General features: G+C 46.1%; 1 protein-coding gene across 1 annotated transcript in view; it reads left to right on the forward strand.

Moving 5' to 3' along the window:
• Positions 1 to 17,500, forward strand: part of LOC143498963 (uncharacterized) — a 107,604-nt gene that overhangs the window by 75,601 nt on the left and 14,503 nt on the right. The window contains 17 exon segments of the mRNA XM_076993873.1: positions 95 to 180; positions 385 to 489; positions 1,580 to 1,633; positions 1,939 to 1,992; positions 2,797 to 2,850; positions 3,502 to 3,555; positions 3,696 to 3,803; positions 4,338 to 4,391; positions 5,194 to 5,301; positions 5,780 to 5,833; positions 9,169 to 9,222; positions 9,361 to 9,417; positions 10,090 to 10,143; positions 10,733 to 10,786; positions 11,162 to 11,215; positions 11,618 to 11,671; positions 11,881 to 11,988. Of these exon segments, the coding sequence (XP_076849988.1) occupies positions 95 to 180; positions 385 to 489; positions 1,580 to 1,633; positions 1,939 to 1,992; positions 2,797 to 2,850; positions 3,502 to 3,555; positions 3,696 to 3,803; positions 4,338 to 4,391; positions 5,194 to 5,301; positions 5,780 to 5,833; positions 9,169 to 9,222; positions 9,361 to 9,417; positions 10,090 to 10,143; positions 10,733 to 10,786; positions 11,162 to 11,215; positions 11,618 to 11,671; positions 11,881 to 11,988 (1,166 nt within the window).

Genomic DNA, 17,500 nt, shown 5'->3' on the forward strand with positions numbered 1-17,500 from the left:
AGGTTCTCCAGTAAGGCTCTCCAGTAAGGTTCTCCAGTATGATTCTCCAGTATGGTTCTCCTGTAAGGTTCTCCTGTAAGGGTTCTCCTGTAAGGTTCTCCAATAAGGTTCTCCAGTATGATTCTCCAGTATGGTTCTCCAGTAAGGTGCTCCAGTAAGGTTCTCCAGTATGGTTCTCCAGTAAGGTTCTCCTGTAAGGTTCTCCAGTAAGGTTCTCCTGACTAGTCTGCACATGTGAATCTTTAATGTATGAATCTCATCTACCTGAATGTGTTTGACCATCAAGGGACTTTTTGTTTGTTTTTTATTTTAACAATTATTGTGTGTGTGTGTGTGTGTGCGTATGTGTCTCCTTGTCTGTGTATATGTGTGTGCGTGCGTGCGTGCGTGCGTGCGTGCGTGCGTGCGTGTGTGTGTGTGTGTGTGTTTTGCAGGGAGTCGAGGGTCCCCCCCGGCGGTCCTGGAGAGACGGGTTCTCCTGGTGAACCTGTGAGTATTCTAGTGGAGACTCGTTCCCTCATTTCAGCAGCAACGCTTCACTGTGGCCCTGGACCTCAGACGCTGCGTGTGTGTTCTTAGCAGAATAACCCCTCACACGGGCCTGTCTGCACCCAGTAACTGATGATTCTTCTTTAAAACACCTGCGAGAGCATGACACGTTTATGGTGGATGCAACACAAACAGATACTCGACTGTTTAGTGCGGTTCACCTAAACATCTCACGACCGAGCCGGGCTGAAGTGTTCTGTTGGGGGACTCAAGGTCCTGATGTGCTTATTAAAAGGGGGACTGATGTCACTGTTTTGAAAAATTATGGTGAGAATAAGTGTGTGAGGGGTGGTGTGAAGCACTTAGCTTCTCCTCCCTGGCATTTCCTGTATGTGTGTGTGTGTGTGTGTGTGTGTGTGTGTGTGTGTGTGTGTGTGTGTGTGTGTGTGTGTGTGTGTGTGTGTGTGTGGGATGTGTTTTATATCAGCTAGTCCAAACATGTAATCACTCAGGCAGGCCTCCAGCTAGAAAAGCAGCTCTGAGGTGTGTGTGTGTGTGTGTGTGTGGAGATGAGAGATGGCTGATCTGTTTTTCCATTCCTTTATACATTGAGTGTCAGAACACTCGCCTGTGAATGACATTTGCTAATGTTCACACACACACACACACACACACACACACACATGCACACACACACACACACACACACACACACACACACACACACACACACACACACACACACACACAGAAATTCACAATTCATAAATATCTGAACTTTAGAACACACACACACACACACACACACACACACACACACACACACACACACACACACACACACACCCATACCTCGACACACACACACACAGAAGATGGGCCTCGTTGGACTTGCTTGTTCTAGTATATTTGGCACTGTCAGCTAATCTATATGTGAATCTCCCAACCGCAGAGTGCATCCGTCAGCTTTATTAGACTCAGCAGTAGAGCAGCACGGTTTCTGCTGGGCTCTGGGGAGGGTGTCTGGCACCCTGCCGGGTTACAGGAGGACAGGTTCTTCTTAATGGGGCCCTTGTGTTTCATTCAACAGGGACCCAGAGGGCCCCCAGGAGACACAGGAGCAGATGGAGAACCAGGACTTGAGGTAACACTCTGCAGTGAGTTAGAAGTCATGTGACATCACGCTAGGACACGCCTCCAAAGGATTTTATTGGATCATATATTGCTTGTTAATGTTATTGGCCCCTGCAGCATGTACCAGACCACAAGTTGTAATACATGTAACAAACACTGTATCGCACAGTGCCGTAAATCTTTAGATTCATCACGTGCAACTTTGATCACATGTGGTTTTGTCAAGATTAGGAGCTGCTGAGCACAGTATTAGCATGTTTCATGTTTCATGACGGGCATGCCTGAGTGTTCTCATCTGATGTGTTTCTCTGCCAGGGGCCTCCAGGACCCGAGGGAGAGCAGGGCCGTCCTGGTGAGACGGGGTTAAAGGTGAGGACCGTGCTGTCTTCCACACGCCTGCTTAGGCTCCAGAGACCCAGACCAGGCGGCGTTGTGGTTTGCAGTACCGTGTAACTCCCAGTACTCCCAGTGTGACACGTGTTGAAATTGCAGCGTTCTCACTGGGGGATGTGGCCTCTAGGTTCAGAGAACTGCTGAGCGCTTCCACGGGACTGTGGGTGGATCACCATTAGCTCCATTAGCTCATGAGCGTTTGTGTTTTGCTGAAGGACCAACTCTTCGCAAATTCTCAAATTCACTGGGTACAGGAAAGTATGTCGGTTCCAATGTGTGTTTTACTGACACAGATCGTGGAAGGTGGCATATCATAACATGATTGACTTTCCATATAGCTGATGTAATTATCCCCGTGTTGTACTAGGAACTGAGCCCATAACTGAATTATAGAGGCACCTCAGGTGAGTCAGTGTAAGTGTTTTCTGAGAACCACCTCAGCAACTGGGGTTTTATAGCAGTTCTCGGCAAGGGCTGGCAAAGTTCTGGTGGGGAACCGTTTTAGTTGGACATCTGGAACCTCAGTCCCGAACGAGAGTGTTCAGAGATGTGTTTGGAAAAAAACTCCATTACAACATCACATTACAGTGCAAACAGAAAACTATAGCCGTGGCTCTACACTGCTGTGGATGTTGATTCTTCTCTCACACTCTCTCTCTCTCTAACTCTCTCTCTCTCTCTCTCTCTCTCTCTCTCTCTCTCTCTCTCTCTCTCTCTCTCTCTCTCTCTCTCTCTCTCTCTCCTCTCTCTCTCTCTCTCTCTCTCTCTCTCTCTCCATAGGGTGAAATAGGACCAGCAGGGGCAGAAGGAGAGATAGGACAACAGGGTTTAAGGGTGAGTCGACATTATCTACCCCCAGCTCTAACCTCCACCTCACAGGTGGTGTTTAACAGAACCACGCCCTCGGTTATCTCTTCCGTTTGTCTTGCTCGGTACACACACACACACACACACACACACATCCATTCACACACACACACACACACACACACACACACACACACACACACACACACACACACACACACAGGTCCAGTGTAACTCAACCCCCTCACCTTCATCTACAGGTCCAGTGTAACTCAACCCCCTCACCTTCATCTACAGGTCCAGTGTAACTCAACCCCCTCACCTTGTTGGGTTATTGACAGGTTATTGTCCTGGTGATCTCTCTCTGCTTGTGAAGTGCTGCTTACGTCTCTGAGGTCGAATGTGTCTCCAATATCAATAAAAAAGGCAAACAAACGGTTTCACTGGAAGAGCCTGAAGCGTCTTACTGCTGTGCTTTCATTACTGGCTTATGACTTGTAATGTAGCAGAGATTGACCGTCAGTTCGGAAAAAGGCAAAAAGCCAAACTTGTTAAGGGAAAGCTTAAAAAAAAAAAAACAACTTTTAACTAAACATGCACCCTCAGTTGGACCTCTTTAACGTTCGTTTGGCGTTTGTCTCGTTAGCATCTGTTCTTCTCTTCCTCTCCAACTCTCAGGGTTCCCCAGGGCCAGCAGGGGAAGATGGACCTCAGGGGAAGGATGGTCCAAAGGTCTGTGTTCAGATCACCGCCTCGTCACGGCCACTGAAGCGTTGTTCAAACGAGTGTTTGGACTGTGGCCAGCAGTGTCTTTGTTAGTGTGAGGATAGTTGGGCTCTTGCTACATGCTGATCACTCCCACGTTACCTCAGGGTGAACCAGGTGACCGTGGGCCAATGGGAGAGCCCGGAGACAGAGGTGAGGGTGGTGACCCCGGCCCTCCAGGTCCTCTAGGAGAACATGGTGCAAAAGGATTCCCGGTGAGTACATGAGTGAGTGAGTGAGTGAGTGAGTGAGTGAGTGAGTGAGTGAGTGAGTGTGTGTGTATGTGTGTATGTGTGTGTGTGTGTGTGTGTGTGTGTCTGTGTGTGTGTGTGTGTGTGTGTGTGTGTGTGTGTATATGTGTGTGTATATGTGTGTGTATGTGTGTGTGTGTGTGTGTGTGTGTGTATATGTGTGTGTATGTGTGTGTGTGTGTGTGTGTGTGTGTGTGTGTGTATATGTGTGTGTGTGTGTATTTGTGTGTGTGTGTGTGTGTATATGTGTGTGTATGTGTGTGTGTGTGTGTGTGTGTGTGTGTGTGTGTGTGTGTGTGTGTGTGTGTGTGTGTGTGTGTGTGTTTCAGCCTGCTGTGAATGAGTTTGTAAATGAATGACTGACTTGTATGTCTTGAAAACAGATATTGCTTAACAATAACATTAATCACTGTACTGAACATGTCCAAGCACGCCTGCTGGTGTAGCGTTAGCGTAAGCTTTAGCGTTAGTAGCTAACAGTGGATATTCTTCCATTAGGGGCCAGAGGGAAAACAAGGGTTACCTGGCAACCATGGTCGCAATGGAAAGAAGGTAAGGCATCATTCTTCATGTGAGTAATTGAGAAGGTTCTCTAAGGTTCTCCTAACCTCTAATGGTCAACTGGGTTTTAATGACCTTTACTGCTATCTACAAATGGAAAACATGGGATGGCAAGTTAAGACGTTGGCACATATCTACCTGCAAACAGCAATGAAAACATGCAGTAGCATTAAGAGCAAGTGACCTTAGATTGCAGCTTGGGGTCTTATCTTGGGGTTCAGACAACACACGGGGCCCTTGGAAAGACTCCACATATGTATATCTGTGCCTTTAAATTCAGTGAGGTCTTTAAATGTAGTTTCATGCCTTTGGAATTCAACATTGTGTTTTTAGGCCAGGTCATGTCATCTCTGCCTCATCATTCAGGAATTGATTTGATTTTTTTGATCAGGGGAGGGATTTAAAACTCTCCAGAAAATGAAAACATCAGTTTTGTCTAGGAAACTTTCAACCTAAATGTAGTAAAACAACAACCATGCTATATTTTGACAGGGGCCACTAACGTTTTTGTAAAGACTTCATCACACTGACATGGACATGCATCAGAAAACCCTGAGTTACCTTTACAGTACAGTGTGACATCAACAATGCTGTTACGTGTATTTTTAGCTGATGATTTTGGCAAAGATGATGAAGATGATGACTACTTCTATTGGCTTAGCATTCTTGTGGTGGATAGTATATATGCATATACGTATATTGTTAATAGCCTTGTGTTCCCAGCAACAAACTTGTGGCTTCTTCAGCCATAACAAAGCCAGGACGTGTCATCTTCTGTTTTTTTTTGTCCCAGGGTGAGCGAGGTGCCCCAGGCCAGCCAGGCGAGTTGGGCTCTCCTGGGGAGGTGGGCCAGACTGGGGAGAGGGGCCTGAAAGGGGCCCGGGGAACCAGGGGCCCACCGGTCAGTACCTCACAACTGTCTTTCACCTGCTCCATCATTCTCTCCTAGTTCTTCTCTCCCTCTCACTCCCTCTCCATCTGTTTCTTTCCCCATTTCTCTCCATCCCTCTCTGTCTCTCACCGTTGAAGTTTTTCTCCTTCCTTCTTTTTCTGGTGAAAACTTTCCCACTCCATCTCTCACTCCATCTCTCACTCCATCTCTGGTCTGCTGTAGTGTGAGGGTGAGGCATGCATCATCTCACCCTAACGCTCACAATCTGCAGATGCAGATATCAGATGGTTCTCTTTATCAGGAGACAGAGGGGTTCAAGTGAGCCGATCAGAACCCTCGCTGAGATGGTGTATGAGGAAGACGACTCAAAATGGTTCTGCAGAACCCTTCAGATGTCAGTTGAGAGTCCAAACGTGTGTGTGTGTGTGTGTGTGTGTGTGTGTGTGTGTGTGTGTGTGTGTGTGTGTGTTTTGTTCATTACTTTCAGGGTCAACCGGGAGTTATGGGGCTACAGGGAGAACCAGGAATAGAAGGATTCACTGTGAGTTACTCTGGCTTTCATTCAAAACACGCACACACACACACACACACACACACACACACACACACACACAGACACAAACACACACACACACACACACACACACACACACACACACACACACACACACACGCTTATGCTAATTTTCAACCTTCAGACACTCCCCCAGGAGTCCTTGCACAGTGTTGCTGATTCATAAAACAGACTCAAAAACAGAAACATTTTTCTTCATTATTTATATTAGACGTCACATGTGCCTACAGACAAGCACACACGTGTTCCTGCACACACGTGTTCCTGCACACACATGTTCCTGCACACACGTGTTCCTACACACACGTGTTCCTACACACACGTGTTCCTGCACACACGTGTTCCTACACACACGTGTTCCTGCACACACATGTTCCTGCACACACATGTTCCTGCACACACGTGTTCCTACACACACGTGTTCCTGCACACACATGTTCCTGCACACACGTGTTCCTACACACACGTGTTCCTGCACACACATGTTCCTGCACACACATGTTCCTGCACACACATGTTCCTGCACACACATGTTCCTGCACACACGTGTTCCTGCACACACATGTTCCTGCACACACATGTTCCTGCACACACGTGTTCCTGCACACACACGTGTTCCTGCACACACGTGTTCCTGCACACACGTGTTCCTGCACACACATGTTCCTACACACACGTGTTCCTGCACACACGTGTTCCTACACACACGTGTTCCTGCACACACGTGTTCCTGCACACACATGTTCCTGCACACACGTGTTCCTGCACACACATGTTCCTGCACACACACGTGTTCCTGCACACACGTGTTCCTGCACACACATGTTCCTGCACACACGTGTTCCTGCACACACATGTTCCTGCACACACGTGTTCCTGCACACACGTGTTCCTACACACACGTGTTCCTGCACACACGTGTTCCTACACACACATGTTCCTGCACACACGTGTTCCTGCACACACATGTTCCTGCACACACACGTGTTCCTGCACACACGTGTTCCTGCACACACGTGTTCCTGCACACACATGTTCCTGCACACACGTGTTCCTACACACACATGTTCCTGCACACACGTGTTCCTACACACACGTGTTCCTGCACACACGTGTTCCTGCACACACGTGTTCCTGCACACACATGTTCCTGCACACACGTGTTCCTGCACACACGTGTTCCTGCACACACGTGTTCCTGCACACACATGTTCCTGCACACACATGTTCCTGCACACACATGTTCCTGCACACACATGTTCCTACACACACATGTTCCTGCACACACGTGTTCCTGCACACACATGTTCCTACACACACGTGTTCCTGCACACACATGTTCCTGCACACACATGTTCCTGCACACACATGTTCCTGCACACACGTGTTCCTGCACACACGTGTTCCTGCACACACATGTTCCTACACACACGTGTTCCTGCACACACATGTTCCTGCACACACATGTTCCTGCACACACATGTTCCTACACACACATGTTCCTGCACACACATGTTCCTACACACACATGTTCCTACACACACATGTTCCTGCACACACGTGTTCCTGCACACACGTGTTCCTGCACACACATGTTCCTGCACACACGTGTTCCTGCACACACGTGTTCCTGCACACACATGTTCCTACACACACGTGTTCCTGCACACACATGTTCCTGCACACACATGTTCCTGCACACACATGTTCCTACACACACATGTTCCTGCACACACATGTTCCTACACACACATGTTCCTACACACACATGTTCCTGCACACACACGCTCCAGCGTAGTTCCAGCCACAGATGCTTCATATGTCAACGAGTTTTCCTTCTCAACACATGTTTCAAAGCTGACCAGATCCTGCAGATTTCTCCTCTGCAACATACGGCTAATATGACCCTTCCTTTCACAGGAAGCTACTCAAGTGTTTGTGCAGTCTCTAGTAATCTCCAAGCTGGACTACTGCAACTCCCTACTTGCAGGTCTTCCTCTACGGGTCATCAGACCTCTACAACTAATTCAGAATGCTGCAGCACGACTGGTCTTCAATCTCCCCAAGTTCTCACATGTGACTCCTCTGCTACGCTCTCTTCACTGGCTTCCAGTAGTGGCACGCATCAGATATAAAACCTTGATGCTTGCTTACAAAGCCAAAAATGGACTGGCCCCTCCCTACATGATTTCCATGGTCAAAAACCGATCCGTACAGCGAACACTCAGAACCTCAAGCTTGGCTCGACATGAAACTCCATGTTTAAAGTCTCATGGAAGACAAAGCTCCAGACTATTCTCTGTCCTGGCTCCAAGATGGTGGAACAATCTTCCATTAGCTGCTAGGACTGCAGAGTCTATTGCTATCTTCAAGTGTAGACTGAAGACCCACCTGTTTGTTGAGTTCTTACCAGAGCACTAACTCGGCTGATACCACTTGCCGTTGTTCTTGAATTGTATGTCTGTTTATGGTTATTTGTGCTTCTTGGCAAACGTTCCGGGTCATGTGACCTCTTCTGCAGCCTACAAGTTTGCCTGCAGTCATTTCCACTGTGAAGATCCACCAATCATCTCAGTTTATTTTCTCTTTGTAGACTTGTCAGTGTTCAGTGCTGACCTCTCATAGGGTACACATAGAAACACATGCACACACACACACACACATACACATACACACACACACACACACACGTACACACATGTACACATACACATGCACACACACGCGCGGACACACACACACGTGTACACATACACGTACACACACACGTACACATACACGAACATATTCTTCAAGTGCATGCTTCCACACAGGCAGGTATATGCACAAACATGTTCATACACAGATGTTGTCCTGCATCACACACACACACACACACACACACACACACACACAAGTCCCAGTTCAAACAGGGCCTGTGTATCTCAGCAGGCCTCTTCCAGACGTCATGTAGATATCTCAGCCTGGCCCACGGCCTCCACAAGGCTGGCCTGCCCCTCCATCTCCATATCTCCATCTCCATATCTCCATATCTCCATCTCCATATCTCCATCTCCATATCTTCATATCTCCATCTCCATATCTCCATCTTCATATCTCTATCTCCATATCTCCATTTCCACACGTCACTCTGCCCTACTCCTCAGCTGGAGGGCTTCTCTTCAAGGATTTACACATCAGGGCTACTTATAGAAGTCATTCACAGGCACACACACACACACACACACACACACACACACACACACACACACACACACCTAAACATTTCTGTCTAATCTTTGTCATCCTCTTTTTGATATCAGGGTCACATGGGCAAGCCTGGTCCTGTTGGCCCCCCAGGACCAAAAGGTGAAAAGGTAATTACCTAAAACCTACTCATCGTGTTAACTGAGTCACACCACGGGTGTTGAAATAACACTACAGGACCTCAGGAGCTCTTGAAGTGATTGTGAGGTGTGTATGTGTGTGTGTATGTGTGTTTTGTTTTTTTCTAGGGTTACCCAGGAGATGATAGTAAGACTCCAGGACCCCCGGGGCCCTTAGGTGAACCAGTAGGTCTAGATCTCTTTAAACCTCCTCTCCCTAACAGCCATACTCACACAGCCAATCATAATGCACTTCCTGTTCCTGGCTGTTCTCACACAGCCAATCATAATACACTTCCTGTTCTTGCTCTCCATACTCACACAGCCAATCATAATACACTTCCTGTTCTCGCTCTCCATACTCACACAGCCAATCATAACACACTTCCTGTTCTTGCTCTCCATACTCACACAGCCAATCATAATACACTTCCTGTTCTCGCTCTCCATACTCACACAGCCAATCATAACACACTTCCTGTTCTTGCTCGGCATGCTCACACAGCCAATCATAACACACTTCCTGTTCTTGCTCGCCATGCTCACACAGCCAATCATAACACACTTCCTGTTCTTGCTCTCCATACTCACACAGCCAATCATAATAAACTTCCTCTTCCTGCCTGTTCTCACACAGCCAATCATAATACAACTCTTCCTGTCTGTTCTACTCGTATAGTGAATCATAATACACTTCCTGTTCCTTATTTCCATATTCAGAGACAATTATAAAGCACTTATTTTACACACTGACTGCATTTAGTCGTTCATATTCCTAAAACACTTCATTAGATGTCTAGAATGTCTACAATGTGTGTGTGTGTGTGTGTGTGTGTGTGTGTGTGTGTGTGTGTGCAGGGTCCTCCAGGGGAAAGAGGAGATAGAGGAGATCCAGGCGATGAGGGATATCAGGTGAGAGAGAGAGAGAGAGAGAGAGAGAGAGAGAGAGAGAGAGAGAGAGAGAATGTGATGTTTGCTGATTCTCTTTCTCTATTGGTGTGTATGAGATGATCTGTATGCAGCACTGTGAGTATGTAGAGCAGGTTTCTTCCCTGCCGGAGTTCAGGTGGGCGTCCCACACGGCTCTGTACATGGTGTCCTAGAAGGAAGCTTCACGCTACTCTTTAGCAGTACATTCCTTTGGTGGTGTGAATTCCAGTGTCATGTGACTAGCCATGTGACCGGCCATTTGCATACTTTAAAAGGGCCAAGTGAAGTGACAGCTTTGACCATGCAGACCAATCAGATTCTGACCAATCAGACTCTGACCAATCAGACTCAACCCATTCAGACAGAGACCATTCAGACTCAAAGAGGTTTTACAGTCATGTCCTAGCCCACAGTAACAGTAACAAAGACTGTAATTCAGGTACTCTAAAAAAGTTTGCTTCCTTGTTATTATGCTTAGCCCTGATATCAGTGGGTATGTGTGTGTGTGTGTGTGTGTGTGTGTGTGTGTGTGTGTGTGTGTGTGTGTATGTGTGTGTGGGTGTGTTTTCAGGGTCATGTTGGAGTCACAGGTGCTCGAGGACCCATTGGCCAACAGGGGCCACCGGTGAGCAGTCCTTCTCATTTAAATACAGCACTAGTAGCGTTTTATATAGTATTTAGCACTAGTAAAGTTTTATATAATAAATGGCACTAGTAACGTTTTATATAGTATTTAGCACTAGTAAAGTTTTATATAATAAATGGCATTAGTAACGTTTTATATAATATTTAGCACTAGTAAAGTTTATATAATAAATGGCACTAGTAACGTTTTATATAGTATTTAGCACTAGTAAAGTTTTATATAATAAATGGCACTAGTAACATTTATATAGTAAGTAGCATTTGTAAAGTTTTATGTGTAATAGATAAATGCAGCAAAATTTGCACTTTTTTTGTTTTTTTTACATTTTACAGTTTACTTACTTTTTGTGTTTAGGGATTACCTGGCATGCCTGGTAAAGAAGGACCCCAAGGAGACAAAGGAACTCAGGTGTGTGTGTGTGTGTGTGAGGGAGAGAGTGAGACAGGTAGAGAGGTAGAGTGTGAGAGTGAGACAGATACAGAGTGAGAGTGAGACAGTATTCTGCTAGTCTTCACAGCTTTTTTTCCTGAGCTGGGACGAGTGAAGGAGTGAGAGAGGGGAGCCATTGAGACCAGAGAATGAGACCAGAGAGTGAGATCAGAGAGTGAATTCAGAGAGTGAGACCAGAGAGTGAGGAACTAATGGTGGTGATTAGAGACACTCAGGGTTCTTGGTTTTTGCTGGTCTCTCTTCTTTGTGCTAATGTTAATTCTCTATGTCCTCTGTGTGTGTGTGTGTGTGTGTGTGTGTGTGTGTGTGTGTGTGTGTGTGTGTGTGTGTGTGTGTGTGTGTGTGTGTGTGTGTGTTTAGGGACTGCAAGGAAAAAAGGGAGCACAAGGACTGACAGGTTCACCTGGTCTTGAGGTAAACACACACACACACACACACACACACACACACACACACACACACACACACACACACACACACACACACACACACACACACACACACACACACAGAGTTACACGTTATAGTGAAGCACACACGTGCTCATTTACACACACACTCTAACACAAGTAGCACACAGATGCAGACGTGTGTGTGTGAAGCAGAGGCATGTCCTGTCTCAGGGGTCTGCAGGTCTGCCAGGGCCCAAAGGCATGATGGGATATCCTGGATCTGATGGCCTTCCTGGGTTGCCAGGGTTACCAGGACTGCCGGGTCTACTGGGCCGCACGGTGAGTTTAAGACATTTAAAGTCTCTCTCTGAAACACACATGCACACACACTCACTCACACTCTCTCTGAAACACACATGCACACACACTCACTCACACTCTCTCTCTGAAACACACATGCACACACACTCACTCACACTCTCTCTCTGAAACACACATGCACACACACTCACTCACACCCTCTCTCTGAAACACACATTCATACACACTCACTCACACTCTCTCTCTGAAACACACATGCACACACACTCACTCACACTCTCTCTCTGAAACACACATTCATACACACTCACTCACACTCTCTCTCTGAAACACACATGCACACACACTCACACTCTCTCTGAAACACACATGCACACACACTCACTCACACTCTCTCTCTGAAACACATTCACACACACTCACTCACACTCTCTCTCTGAAACACACATGCACACACACTCACTCACACTCTCTCTCTGAAACACATTCACACTTCTGTTTTTTGTGTAGGTTGTGGTAGTGAGTTATGTTATGTATGTATGATGATGACATAATCTTCCATATTAAGTGTAAATCATGCAGTGGTTCTGAAGAGGGATTTATGGGGCTGTGGTGTTTGTCTCCAGCGGTGTGTATGCAGTACACGTGTGAGTGTGTGTGTGTGTGTGTGTGTGTGTGTGTGTGTGTGCAGTACATGTGTGTGTGTGTGTGTGTGTGTGCTGGTTGCTGTCTTGAGCTCCATGTTTTTCTGATCCTGGCTTTGCATTGAGCACGCTCTCACGTGCACACACACTCTATTACGCCTTTCACACACACACACACACACACAAACACACACACACACACACACAAACGCGCACCGTTTCTCTTTCACACCTCATTATCCCGGCCGCACACTGCTGTCTGTCCCCCGGGTGTCACGTGGAGCTGGAGGGGTTGCGAGCGCTTATGTAAGTGGGAGGGGCCTGATGGAAAAGTGCGGAGTCATGGTGCTCACTCCCAGACGGCGGGACCAGCAGGCCAGCACTGAGTCAGCACTGCCCACACCTGGGCTGCCAACGGGACCGCAGCCAGGAAAGAGTCCCGCTCTGCAGCAGGACAATCACGTATTTAGGCCTGGCAGGAGGTGTGGGAGACGGAGCCCCTGTTGGGGGGTATGAGGCCTGAGGACCAGCTGCTGTCATCCCAGCTGTATAGTCACACTGCTGCTACTGCTTCAATACCGCAGTAAGTGCAGTATGATGTAAGAGATGGGGTGGGCTTCATTATGATGTAAGAGATGGGGTGGGCTTCATTATGATGTAAAAGATGGGACGGTCTTCATTATGATGTAAGAGATGGGACGGGCTTCATTATGATGTAAGAGATGGGACGGGCTTCATTATGATGTAAGAGATGGGACGGGCTTCATTATGATGTAAGAGATGGGACGGGCTTCATTATGATGTAAGAGATGGGACGGTCTTCATTATGATGTAAGAGATGGGACGGTCTTCATTATGATGTAAGAGATGGGGTGGGATTCATTATGATGTAAGAGATGGGACGGTCTTCATTATGATGTAAGAGATGGGACGGGATTCATTATGATGTAAGAGATGGGACGGTCTTCATTATGATGTAAGAGATGGGACGGGCTTCATTATGATGTAAGAGATGGGACGGGCTTCATTATGATGTAAGAGATGGGACGGGCTTCATTATGATGTAAGAGATGGGGTGGGATTCATTATGATGTAAGAGATGGGACGGGCTTCATTATGATGTAAGAGATGGGACGGGCTTCATTATGATGTAAGAGATGGGACGGGCTTCATTATGATGTAAGAGATGGGACGGTCTTCATTATGATGTACGAGATGGAATGGGCTTCTTTTATGTAAGAAATGGGGTGGGCTTCATTATGATGTAAGAGATGGGATGGGCTTCATTATGATGTAAGAGATGGGATGGGCTTCATTATTATGTAAGAGATGGAATGGGCTTCTTTTATGTAAGAGATGGGATGGGCTTCATTATTATATAAGAGATGGTACGGGCTTCATTATGATGTAAGGGATGGGATGGGCTTCATTATGATGTAAGAGATGGGATGGGCTTCATTATTATGTAAGAGATGGAATGGGCTTCATTATTATGTAAGAGATGGGATGGGTTACAGACCTCAGTAAGATCTCAGAGCTAAATGTTTACCATCAAGTATGTCTCTTTCTCTCTCTCTCTCACACACACACACACACACACACACAAAGACACACACGAACACAAAAACACATTTACAAGTTCTTACATAATATGAGGCAAAAGTAAGGATTGAACTCACTCTACAGAGAGAGAGAGAGAGTGTGTGTATGTGTGTACATGTGTGTGTGTGTGTGTGTGTGTGTGTGTGTGTGTGTGTGTGTGTGTGTGTGTGTGTGTGTGTGTGTGTGTGTGAGAGAGAGAGTTTAGCTGATCTCTAGCTGGTATTTGAGTTGGCGTCCGGGCCCCAGCTGTCAATCACAGTGTTTGTGTGACTAAGAGGAGCTGAGGACAGATGTGCCTTCTGCACACACACATTAAACTAAACACTCTCCAGATCTCCCTCTCTGTCTCTGTCTGTCTGTCAGTTTGCTCTGTCTGGACTCTAAAGCACTTCAGTCAGTCAGTTAGTTATAACTCTTAACTGCTAAATCACCACTACATCACCTCTACATCCCCACTACACCACCACTACATCCCCCCCTACACCACCACTACATTACTACTACGTCACCTCCATTACTACTACGTCACCACTACATCACTACATCAGATGGTCTAAGTTTACAGAGTCCGGCACTGGGACCAATTTCTAGGTCTCAAGATAACAAAAAGTCATGAAACTGCTTCACTAGACACACACACACACACACACACACACACACACACACACACACACACACACACACACACACACACACACCCTGTGACCTAAAACTGTCTGATCTCTCATTTACTTTTACATTAATTTGACACGTTTTTCTGAAAATTTTGTATTTTACATGATCTATTTAGAGACAAAAGTGTAAATGTCCACTGATACACTATATTGCCAAAAGTATTCACTCACCCATCCAAATGATTAGGGCCCGTATTTATTAAACTTGTTAGAATTACTCATAAGAATGCTGCTAAGAATTGACTTATGTCTAAAATAATTCTTAGTTAAAAGCTGAGACTAAAAGTTAGTTATCAAGCCTCTCAGTCTCACTTTAAGCGAAGTGTAGGAGTAATTCTTAAGTGTCAGTCTCAGAGCTGATTTACGACACCTGGCTGTACCGCAAAGCTGATCCTGGATGACGTCGTTTCAAAACCCCCTGCAAGAACCAATCACTGGATCGGATTTCATGTTCAAGAATATTTCCTGAGAAATGTCAAGATAAAATTCAGAAAATGTTGAAATACCTTCACATTTAACTTAATAATGTTGCAGTCATAATTATTGTGAAATAACAGCGTATTTACAAAAATATTTCATATCTACCTTTAAGTCCTATGTGACATGCACTGGTATGTATAATTTTCCCTTCTTTCTTTTGTTATTCATATATTTTCTCAGATTTATTTTGGATACTGCATACATTCTAACTGAATCACATTCAGGCGGAGGACCACCGGGCAAGCCTCTTAGCGTAGTTTGTGAGGTAGTGCAGCATATCATGGGGGGAGACACTGTGGTGATCTGTGGAGTGGAGGGGGGTCAGGATCCTGCATTAATGAAATTCGAAAACATATCTCAAAGACAAAGTTTTTATCATTTATTTAGATGTGCACACAAACACTGTGATGCTAATTGTCACTTCAAAATTATTGCATCCATCAGTAATAAAGAAGCTGCTGGTGCTCCCGACCCTGCTGGCTTGAGCGCAGATTCTCCATCTGCCCCTCCCTCTCTGACAGCGCTTCCAAACACTTCCAGTCATGAATGGCCGAAGGAAGAGTGGGCGTCTGAAGGACGTCTGGCAGAGGACTCACTCCCAAATGACATACAAGAACTGACAAGGCAGAAGTCAAAGTCAGAGATGATGTCCGGGTGGCACAAGTCCTGTTTCAAAGAGTTGGTTCAGGCCGCTTTCAGTGAATATCCGAGTGTCATGGGTTGACCCAGGCCATTTGGGTACAACATCTAAAATGTTGTATTCTGCATCAAACCCAATTTGAGTGTTGATGCTGTGGTACCTCTTTCTGTTCACATAAACATCCTCATTAATGCTGGGCGCAATGATCTTTATGTGAGTGCCATCAATTGAACCTACAACTCCTGGAAATCCAGCTATCTGCATAAACTGGGTTTGCTTCTGTTGGATGACACGGGGTGTTGTTGGGAAGTCAATAAAAAGGGTTACAGTGTGTGGCGCTGTAAGTGCCATAATTGTTTGCATGACGACTCGGCTAATTGTTGGTTGGGATGGTCCCAAATCATCAGAACTACACTGCTGCATTTTCCTGTAGCAAGAAAACGAAGCATCAGCACTTTTAATTAAGCTGGGATGGCGTTGCTGCGTGTAGTTGAAGGTGAGATGACATCTCTCACCAAGTCAGTGGCAACGATGATTCCTGCTCTGTCCAGTCTATATCGTTTGATTAATTGAAATTCATCCAACATTTCAAAGACAATCGTCCTCTCTTGGAAGGTTTGCACGTGTCTCTGTCTTCTCAGTGCCATCTCAGCCCCCTGGTGGCAACTCTTAACATCTTAAGAGTCCTCTGGAGCAGTCTTAACTTTTCGGGAGAGTAAGAGTGATTCTTATACTTGAGAGTTTTGATAACTGGCACTTACACTTAACTCTGTGAGTAGGAGCAAATCTAAAAAAATTTCAGCACTTAAGTCCAAAATTTCACTCTAAGAAGTTTGATAAATGCGGGCCCAGAATCAGGTGTTCCAATCACTTCCATGGCCACAGGAACTTAGTCACAAAGTGGTGGGCCACGTAGGCCATGTGGATGCTGAAGCGTGTAGTGCGAAGAGATCGGCAACTTTCTGCAGAGTCAATCACTCAGTCTGTAGTCAATCACTACAGACATCCAAACTTCATGTGGCCTTCAGATTAGCTCAAGAACAGTGCACAGAGAGCTTCATGGAATGGGTTTCCATGGTCGAGCAGCTGCATCCAAGACATACATCACCAAGTGCAACTGTAGAGCAATGGCGGCACATTCTCTGGAGTGATGAATCACGCTTCTGAATCAGGGGGGATTATGGTGTGGGGTTGTTTTTCAGGAACACTGGGCTTAGTTCCAGTGAAAGGAACTCTGAATGCTTCAGCATACCAAGACATTTTGGACAATTCCATGCTCTCAACTTTGTGGGAACAGTTTGGAGCTGGTCCCTTCCTCTTCTACATGACTGTGCACCAGGGCACAAAGCAAGGTCCATAAAGACATGGATGGCAGAGGCTGGTGTGGATGAACTTGACTGGCCTGCACAGAGTCCTGACCTCAACCTGATATAACATCTTTGGGATGAATTAGAGCAGAGACTGAGAGCCAGGACTTCTTGTCCAACACC

This window comes from Brachyhypopomus gauderio, unplaced genomic scaffold, assembly GCF_052324685.1.
Source record: "Brachyhypopomus gauderio isolate BG-103 unplaced genomic scaffold, BGAUD_0.2 sc127, whole genome shotgun sequence".
NCBI lineage: Eukaryota > Metazoa > Chordata > Actinopteri > Gymnotiformes > Hypopomidae > Brachyhypopomus > Brachyhypopomus gauderio.